General features: G+C 43.9%; 1 protein-coding gene across 1 annotated transcript; it reads right to left on the bottom strand.

Annotated features, from left to right (window-relative positions):
• Positions 1-2,014: 2,014 nt before the first annotated feature.
• On the bottom strand, positions 2,015-8,134 carry LOC125522792 (serine/threonine-protein kinase RIPK-like). Its single transcript, XM_048687823.1, has 5 exons — positions 7,447-8,134; positions 7,188-7,323; positions 5,200-5,336; positions 2,722-2,845; positions 2,015-2,583 (listed from the first exon to the last, which is right to left on the bottom strand). The coding sequence occupies exons 1-5, from the start codon at positions 7,879-7,881 to the stop codon at positions 2,069-2,071; spliced, it is 1,347 nt and encodes a 448-aa protein (XP_048543780.1). The 5' UTR covers positions 7,882-8,134; the 3' UTR covers positions 2,015-2,068.
• Positions 8,135-10,153: the final 2,019 nt, after the last annotated feature.

Below are 10,153 nucleotides of genomic sequence, written 5' to 3'. Positions count from 1 at the left end.
AATTTTATTGGCATTTAAAATTGTCTAAAACATATTTTAAAAACGTAATACATATTCAAAAATGTTTAAAAATATTGATTTGAGAAAAAATATATCATGTGTTTAGAACTATTAAATATATGTAAGAAAGTGTTCCTGATGGATACAAAAAATGTACAATGTGTATGAAACAAAGTAGACATCAAAATATATATATATATAAAATGTTAATATTGTGTTTGAAAATTGATAACAGTGTATAAAATGTAAAAAAATTGTACAATGTGTATGAAAAATAGGCATCAAAAACCTATATTTGAAAGAAATCTGTTAACCATGTATTTGAGAAATGTTAAACCTATGAAAAAATGATTCCTATGCATATGAAAAATCTACAATGCATATGGAAAAAGTAGACATCAAAACATATATTTGACAAAAATATTTATCACGTACTTAGTTTTTTTAAACATGTATAGAAAATTTATTATGCATTTAGAAACATGTGTCGAGACATGTATACAAAAAATGCCCATGACACGTGTCGAGACATGTATACAAAAAATGTATAAAGTATATTTAAAAACTACAGATAAAAAATGTTAATCATGCATTTAGAAAATGTTCAAGTGTACAAAGATGAGTTTTAGCTGTATACAGAAAGTGTACCACATGTATTGCAAAAAGTAGATATGTATTGGAAAAGGAAAAAAATACAATGGGGAAAAATAAAAAAAATTAAACCATAGAAACCCACTGAAAATATTAGAGAAAACAAATAGAAAAGGACTAAAAACATTGAAAAAAAAGAGAAACACAGAAAAAGAAAAAATAATAAAACGTAAACCTATGGAAATCATAAAAGAAATACAAGAAAGAAAATAAAAGAAAAAATCGGTGGGAACTAACAGAAACCTAAAGAAAAAACACAACAAAGAAAGATAGAAAAACCCCGGGGAAAACCATAAAGAATATCACAAAAAATAAAGAAATAAAAAACCCAATGAAAGCTGGACCAGTCCAACTAATAGATAGAAAATAGAAGAAAAACCAAACGAAATACTAGAGCGAGCGAGCGAAAAAAAAACCAACGAAAAGGCCAGGCCATCAACTATGCGAGGGGAAAAGCTTGGGGCAAGACCTAGTTACACCTCCGTACGGGTGCTACATAGCCCTGGCGCCCCCCCGCCTACCTCCACAAAGGGCAGGTTTGGTCATTTGTCAAGGACCTAGAGCATATATAAGCCGCCTATTGGCATGCACTCGATTAACTCTCACTTGGATCGAAGAAAGCGGCAGGCACTAGAACTTCGAAATTCATCAGGGAGCCCTTAGGAGCAAGTCCTAGTAGTCACGAACGTTGAGGAATAGAGGAGATGGTATTTGGAGTCTTGTACGACTCGACCCTACGACTAAACCCCCCTCGATGTCTTCCTAACATAGAACTAGGTTGTGCTGCACCGAGGTGATTATATGTATTAAAAAAAGCATCAAAATGTGATTTTTGTTGGTGTATGACAATCTTAGCTCTAAGGTGGTCGTAGACATCATCTGCTGATCATTGTTGCTCCCTAATCTTTTGTTATTTTAATGACAAGAATACATGGTATGTTGGGTTGCACTTTGGACTTGAGCCTAGTTTTTTTCATAAAACCTGCGGGCCTCGTGAACTAGACTATATAACCGGGTTAAGTTTAACTGCAAAGAAATAAACAAAGGGCCATGTACATCACTGGTGTGCCTTTTTCCTGCCATGTCTAGAAAGCTCCCAGGGCGTGCATATGTGGCTTTGCAAAGTTAAAAAAAAGATAAGTGCAATTGCAAGCACATCATCGACTGGCTATCGACTGTACATGGACTTTGCTTTTGCATCCCACTATAGAAAATGATACTTCGTCTGTAAAGAAATATAAGATAGTTTAGATCACTAATATAGTGATCTGAACGATCTTTATTTCTCTATAGAAGGAGTTTAGTACGGTAAAACCAGGCCAAGCCAAAAACGACTAAAGAAATTAACGAATTAGGGAAGGGTGGACCCCAACATGTACATCCACGTTCCATCCCAAGAGAGTGTCCTACTATTACACTAGATTTTCCCTTCTCCCGGCGTGTTCCACTCCCAAAGCTCCTCGCTTTGGTTCCCCCTCCCCCTAACAGTCTTCTTCGGAGGCTTGGCTTTATTCTGGTGACCCCCGTTACTACTCTCCCTCTCTCCATTTCTTCTTTTTGTTCTTTCCTTCCTAGTGTCATCTTGTGAAGCTACATGCATCACCGCCTCACCGGGAACATCATCCACAAGATTGAGCAGCAGTTCTAGATCTTCCACGACCTTTGACATGTCTGGCCGGCTCTTTGGGCTGCCACTCAGGCACTGATATGCCACCAGAGCTGCCTTATGAGCTCCCGTGGTGGCATACTTACCCTCCAAAGCAGGGTCCATGATTTTTCCTAGCTTTTCTGGGTCTTTGAGCCACGACCGCATGTGCTGGACTAGGTGGTGCTCCCTACTAGGCCTGGTCTTGTCTACAGCTCGTCTTCCAGTGAGGATCTCCAGAAGAACAACACCAAAGCTGTAGACATCGCTTTTCGCTGTCAGGTGACCTAGAAATCAAAACCAAATGAACCGTTAGAAGTTGAAAAAAATTGCATGCACTCCAGAGGGGGGGGGGGGGGGGGAGGGGGGGGGGGGGGGGAGAGGGGTGAGAGGGAGAGAGAGAGAGAGAGAGAGAGAGAGTATACCGGTTAGGATGTACTCTGGTGCGGCGTAGCCATGGGTGCCCATGACACGCGTCGAGACATGGGTCTCGTCACCTTCCGGTCCATCCTTCGCAAGGCCAAAATCAGATAACTTCGCCTTGTAGTCCTAGAGGACAAAGTTCAGTCGTTTTAGCACCACATCGCAATCATGTACCTACCATGCACTAATGAGCTCCATCGAACACAACTCTAGAAAGTTGTTGGTTATGACGGCACGGGTTTTAAACATGTGGTAACCATGAAATTTGGCTAGAGTGCATTCTTTTGAATAGGCCTTCGCTCAACTTTCTAAATAGAAAGCCACCCCCCTCCAATAAAACAGGAGTCGTTCGGCGCCCAAATTAACAACTGAATTGCTTTTTCGACAATAAAATGACTTGAGTGCTGGTTTGATGGGGCCTTCCAATTTGTTTCCTTTCTTATTATCTATTTGTAAAGAAGAGAGTCTGCGTTGGCTACCTGAACTGATTTTTGATTAGTAATTACATGTCTTAATCAGAAAAGGCAAGCTTTGACAAATACAAGGGCTAAACAGCTTGATCAACGTTCTCGCTTTTTTTTAGTTACTCTTCTTGAGTTGAAAAGTCGTATGCATGCCCCCGTGGAAACTAGTCAGAAGCACACTAGTAGGACTAGTTAATAATGTACTGTATATACTACTCGCCCACATTTGTCAGTATACATGTGTGTTCACCAAGTCAAATTCCAACTACGACTTATCAACTTCAAGGTTTTCAGGTTTTGACGAGCTCGTCATTTGTGTGAAGCCAACCAAGAAAACGGGGTGGAAGCTAGCATCAGAATGACGTACCAACAATAATTGGACACACATATCACTACTTCTAATAAAACAGTTGGTAGTCTCGCTTTCAGGATTTTTTTCGTCCCATCACTTTCGTCCGGTTTTTTTTCATAGGTTAACCGTCGTAGATTTTTTTCGTCGCCTCCCCCACTTCATCGATTTATTTTCACTTCACCCTCTCACACAACGAAAAAAACTGAACGGATCAGAACTTTCCATACTAACGCAAATTATTTAGTAATGTCTTTATGTAAAAGAATCAATCACAATCAATCTCTAAAGATCAAATCTAAATTAATTAATCTTCATAACGTTTGTTTCCTTCCGAATCACGTCCATAACTTTCCTTCCTTGTTTGGGCAGAAACTGTTTGGTAGCAGAGATTAGAAAGCTTCCTATGAGTGTAGTAATAGGAAGTATTCTTTTTCTTGATGATTCGTTTTCATGCATGATGATAGTAAATTAGGCCAACATTCACCACTATTTATCAACGCCATCAATCGTATCCATTCCTACCAGTTTTAAAGGAATCTGCTCGCTATGTCTTTTTTAAGGGGATCCGCTCGCTAAGTCGTCGTCGCACGTTATTTTCACAAGCAATTCCCTTAAAAAAAGGCGTGGGTATTGGTAGTTGAACGCCCGCTAGGTTTTCCGCCTGTCCCATCCTCGCGCTGTGCCGCCGCCACCCGCCGAATTTCCAGCCGCCCGAACCCGTTAACTTCGCCAGCCATCGGGTCGACTGCCCCCGCCCCAAACCCCCATCCCCGAGCACTAGCTATCGCCGCGTTGCCACCCCAAGCTCCATGCCACCGGGAACGAATCAAGCGCCGTCCCGACACCGCCGTCGCCGGCCCAGCACCTCCAGCCTTGCATGGACAACTTCAATGTGCAGTCTCCCTTGCTGCCTCATCTTCTGCCAGCGCATGCAGCGGCGGGGTTGGACGCGTGCGTGCTTGCTAACTTGCTCTCCGTGCGTACGTACTTGCTCTGCGTGCGTCGCACCGGCCAATGCGCATGATGTGTGTGTGCCTGCTTTTCTGTATGTGTATGCCAGCGTGATGCGTGTGTGCGTTGCTGTGTGTATGATATAGATGGCCCGAGTGTGTGCATGTTGTGCTCTGCTCTCTGCTGATCTATGTGTTGGTGCTCCTGCTATATGTTCATGCCATACAAATGAAATTTCTGTTAATCTTCTGACATGTTGAGTTGGTTCTCTCTGTCTTCTGAGGGGGATGAATGCAAAGCAGTCTATTAAGCCAGGCACTATTGCTGAGCTAAATTGACAAAAAAATATTGGTAGCCATAGTTGTAGTTTAAGTAGTAGCGAGTTGTCTGATATGTATAAAGAGCCCGTTGCAACTGAGCCCGTTGCTAAATTGACAAAAAAGGTCGCCAGTGTCACTTGATATGTATGAGAATATTAAATGTATTATTAACATGATTAATATTGAACTCTTAAAGTTAATGTGGCCCATTGCAACGCACGGGCGTTCTTCTAGTACAATATGATATATGTGTATGTACTATGATTGGAATGGAATTTGTGAGTGGATGAAATAAAACGAAATGTTGAGCATTAATTCATTACCGGATTGAGTAAAATAAACTTTGTTTTGCGAAATCCAGATAAAATAAACTGTTAAGCAATAATTCATTACCGGATCGAGTAAGATGTTGGATGCCTTGAAGTCGCGATATATGACGGGCTTCTCCGCATCGTGAAGGAAGGCGAGGCCCTTGGCGGCGCCCACTGCGATGTTCAGCCGGGTTGACCACGACAGAACGGGAGGGAACTCTGCCAAACAAGAACCAAATTCAGGGTCAGTGTGAAAGTTTGATATTTTTGCGCCGCTTGTGTAGATATGCCAAGTTAGTTCTAATGCACATTGGCGTCATCACATCATGATTATAGTCAATGCGCTGGATCTTTATTTATCGAGATGATGACTAATCATCAGTTCATCACCACATCATGTACAACTATAGTAATATTTTGGTAATCATTCGGCACGAGTGGTTAGCTATCGTAAAACAACCAAACAACAATAATTTTGTAATGAAATAATCCAAACTGTGATGTGTGCAAGTTTGATCAGAGCGCAGTTTTCGTTGAGGTTTTTCTTTAAGTTTTTGCAAACAGCTAAAAGTCTAGTTCGACTTTCCCGTACTAACTTAACTTGTGGCAGTTTCTCTGATAAAAATCGACGTGAAGGTTGAAGGCTCGTTGTTGAAAAGAAAGGTCTGGTTCGACGGCAACAACTGGGCCTGTCAATTCCCACCCGCCCACAGGAAATGCACGCCCGTCGTCTGTTCTATAGAGAGCAGAGAATCAAAGGATGGAAGTTCAGATGGGCCAACGAAGTCAACAGGGTAGTAACGTTGGACTGGTCAACTAGCTCGTGTGTAAACCCTCAGAAGGAAGTTTTTCCTCATCTTTCTGGTTAATTAGTCAATACTACTAGATTGATTGCTGAAAGCAGCTACATCTTTATCTGTATTTCCCGTAAAAAAGAGAGGAAGAACTCGCGGTAGAAGCAGCTATATGCTCATGGAGTAGTAATCAGCAGCCGGCTATGATTAAGCAAGCGATAGATGCTGACGTCGACGCTGGTAATATAATATGGCACACGCCACACGGCATGTGTACGCAGCTAGCTGTAGTTTTTAACGGCGGCAAGCAGCACACGTTGCTCGAACGAGCGTGCACACACATCTTCCACCTAGTGCAGGGAGATTTCTCATTAGTTAATGAGAAGTGCTATGCACATGACATATTTTTGCATGACGAAGTTGAATCCAGCCAGACATGCATATGACTGGGAGCATCTCCAACAGCAGTGCTATATGAGCGCTGTGCGGTATAAAAACTATTTTTAACGCGCACGGACTCGGTTTGGAGTCTCCAGCAGCTGCACAAAAAGCGCGCGCGCTATAACTAATGCAGCGCGCGCATTAAAAAAGCATCGCGCGCAGTATATTTAGTGTGCCCGGTCGCGCGCACTGCAAACTCTGGGTTGCTGCAGATGGGACCGCTTGATTGGCACCGTTGGACTCGCGCGCGCAGCATATTTTGCAGCGCTTGTTGGAGCAAACATCTTCTAGCGTCCTAAAAAAATCTACTTGCGCGCTGTAAACCCGTTTTTGGGCGCCACACATTGGGCGGCTGTTGGAGATGCTCTGATAAGGCCACTAGCCGCTGGATTTTCACGTCGTGCACAGATCGGGCGCAAAAATCATGCGGGGAGCAGTTTGGTCAGTTAATCAAGATCAATATACTTATGTTGGTCTTACTAAATGTTACATAGTCGCGCTCGTGGTTAAAGTAAAGAATGCTAATTGGAGCAGTTTAGCTATAGCTACAATATGGATCTTCTTTTATTGAATTACTTTTTTTTTGCGGGGCTTGAATTACTTAGTTGAAGTGCAGCAATCAACATCTCTATTTGCAACGTATGTTCAAGTCTTCAAGATATATAGTTCAAGTTTAGTAGTACTACTCAATGCTAATTGGCAAATTAGCAACTACCGAAATACCATGAAAAAATTATCGATCCGTCTTTTGGACGGATCATGCATTCGAGCATTTTGTGTACTCCCGAAAAAAAAAGTAATATAGACAACTGAAACGAATAAGTAGGTTGCTTACTTTTGAAGAGATGGTTCTCGAGGCTGCCTTTGGCCATGTACTCGTAGACGAGCAGCCTGTTCTCGTGCTCACAGCAGTAACCGATCAACTTCACGAGGTTCGTGTGCCGGAGCTGCCCCAGGAAGATCACCTCCGACTGCACCAAAGCAACCAGCACCACCAATCAGTCAAACCCATCCATGCATGGCTGTGTGCATCACACGTACTCATCTACTAGGTTGTTAACCCCATCACGCTACGCGGTGGGCACGCTACGCACCAGCCACTCCTTGTGGCCCTGGGCGCCCTGGGGGTCCCAGAGCTTGACGGCGATGGGCTGCGCCTTGAGCCCGGGCTTGACCTTGTCGTCGACGGCGCCCTTGTAGACCGGCCCGAACCCGCCCTCGCCGAGGAAGTTGTCGTCCAGGAACCCCTGCGTCGCCGCCTTGAGCTCCGCGACCGTGAACACGTGCAGGTTGGAGCCAACCAGCGACACCGACAGCTCCTGCTCCGACGCCGCGCTCATGCTCATCACGTCCGTGAACGACAGCCGCTGCCCGACTCCGGCCCCCACCGCCGCCGACGACGACTCGCGCTTCCTCGGGCCGGGGCCGGGCCGGACCTGCTTCCCCGTCTTCCCGCCGCCCCCGCCCAGGCAGCTGCCCAGGAGCGAGCCCCACGCCGACCGCTGCTTCTTCTTGGACGACCTCGGCATCTCCGCACGTTGGTAGCTAGATGAAGCAGAAATCGCCGGACAAGCAAGCTAGCAACGAAGCTTGCTTGACCTGTGGGTCGTGATCGACTTGATTGTGAGCTTGAAAGTGGTGGCTGGATGGGAAGATGGGATTGGATCGAGAGAGCCCCACGCGAGGAGTATTTGTAGCAGGGAAGAAATGGAAACGAGGAGGAGAAGATGAAGAGCCCGTGTGGCCGGCCGTGTGGAGAGACGACCGTACGAGCCTTTTACTCACCTACCGCCGAATACATGGACGTCTTCTTCTAGTACTACTTCGACTCTTTGCCGCGTTGAGGCGTTTGACTTGCAGGCCGGGTGACATGTCGCTCCACTGACCGTTGACTCGTCAAAGCTACAGACTGGTGATTGTTAGAAATAATTTTTTTTGACGGGTTGTCAGAAATAAATGGGGTTGACCAGTGGCGGAGTCAGAAATTTTGTGGAGCCTGGGCAAGTTGAGCCTAGGTGCATAATCTAGAAATAAAAAAGTAGGTATTCAGATACACAACATATATAGCAAAGAACTTTCAAACCACAAATTCGCATTAATAATTAAGTGAAAATCACATAATAGTCTGTCAAAAAAGAAGTTTTCTTAGACTGAGACTTGAGAACAGAAGACATAAAACTAGGTTTGCATAGAGGCAAACTCGCCATGTTGCCAACAAAGGTAAAGCTATCCATACCAAATGTCACTAGATGTCATTGTGCAATTTCTTTCACCATGGTCAAAAGCCTCTCTCACTTGTTCATTTTGCCAAAAGAAAGACATAACAAGCTTCCATAGAGGCAAACTCGTCATGTTACCAAAGTCCTAGAAGACACTATAAGATAAAAAAATGGATTTGTAATTCAAATAAATTTAGTTGTGAGATGTGAATATATTCAAAATAAAAATCCTACAAAAATAGAGTCAAATGGAACATACCAATAGTGTGCTAAATAAAATCACGAGTCAGATGGAACATACCAATAGCGCTGCTGCTACTTTGAGGCTGTACTTGATGTCTTGGGTATGCTTCAAACCGATCCCTAATCCTAATTTTCATGGAGGATTCTTACCGAACAAACTGCCGAACCTGAATGAGACTATGAGAAGGAGGGGATGAGGGAGGATTAGACTTGCCTGGGCACCTATGTGCCGTGCGTCCCTCGCCGCCGGCCGTGCGTCCAGTCATCTAGGGCTCAAGGCCAGCCGCCGGCCGTGCGCTCGCAGCCTGAGAAACAAACAGACAAGGGAGCAGGAGAGATCGATTTGCCGATGCGTCGTACACACTATTTTTTTTAGAAAAACATACGCAGTATTGGTTTTTTTTTTTGAGCGGTAAACCAAACCTATTGTTAACTCGGAGTGCGGTTTACATGGATGACAAAAGGGTCGTGAGGGGAAACAAGCCACAAATGGCGACCCGCATGTAAAAAAGACGAAAATTTAGCTAAATTATGTGCATCAAAATTTAAACTACGTTCTTCAAAAATGATCTCGCAACTCATGAATTCCTTGGATCTTTCTACAATCTTCTTAATTATTGTACTATATCGTCCCTCCGTACCAGTCTTGATCTCTTGCACAACTGCCTTGCAATCACATGCAATGACCACTCTAGTTAGAGATAAATCAAGTGCAAGAGCCAAAGCTTCACGGCATGCAAGCAAGCGTCGCTGGGTCTGTAATACCCCTGAAAACCATTGCTGATGAGCCAAGCACTACTAGGAAAAGGGCTAAAGATGAAATTGACACTAATAGCGCACCAGAGAAGTGGTGCGCCACTACTATATACTAATGGCGCACCATGTGGAGATGCGCCATTAGTGTGGAAGACACTAATGATGCACCAGGCACACGGTGCGCCGCTAGTAACAAAATGTTTTTTTTTCATTTTTGCAAACATATTAATGGCGCATCCGGGCAGAGTGCGCCATTAGTAGTTAGAACTACTAATGGCGCATCAGCCATAGAGTGCGCCACTATTGTATTTTTTTTACTTTTTTGCAAAACTACTAATGGCGCACCGTTGCATAGTGCGCCATTACTAGTTTAAACTAGTAATGGCGCACTGTGACACGGTGCGCCATTAGTATAAAAATTATTATTTTTTACTTTTTTGCAAAACTACTAATGGCGCATGTCTGTGTGGTGCACCATTAGTATGTTGGGTTACTAATGGCGCATGGCTGTGTGGTGCGCCATTAGTAACCTGGGACCAGCTAGATATTTTTGGACAGCCACACCTACACACTCACTTTCCCC

Source organism: Triticum urartu, chromosome 7, assembly GCF_003073215.2.
Source record: "Triticum urartu cultivar G1812 chromosome 7, Tu2.1, whole genome shotgun sequence".
Taxonomy (NCBI): Eukaryota; Viridiplantae; Streptophyta; class Magnoliopsida; order Poales; family Poaceae; genus Triticum; species Triticum urartu.
Note: the sequence above shows the minus strand (reverse complement) of the source record. Positions and strands in the feature narration are given on the sequence as shown.

Bases quoted from the DNA above. Each gene is read 5' to 3' on its own strand.
- LOC125522792 (XM_048687823.1), bottom strand. From the start codon at position 7,881: ATGCCGAGGTCGTCCAAGAAGAAGCAGCGGTCGGCGTGGGGCTCGCTC. The intron at 7,324-7,446 runs GTGCGTAGCGTG...GCTTTGGTGCAG, and splicing joins AGGGCCACAAGGAGTGGCTG to TCGGAGGTGATCTTCCTGGG. The intron at 2,584-2,721 runs GTATACTCTCTC...TTTGATTTCTAG, and splicing joins ACCAGAGTACATCCTAACCG to GTCACCTGACAGCGAAAAGC.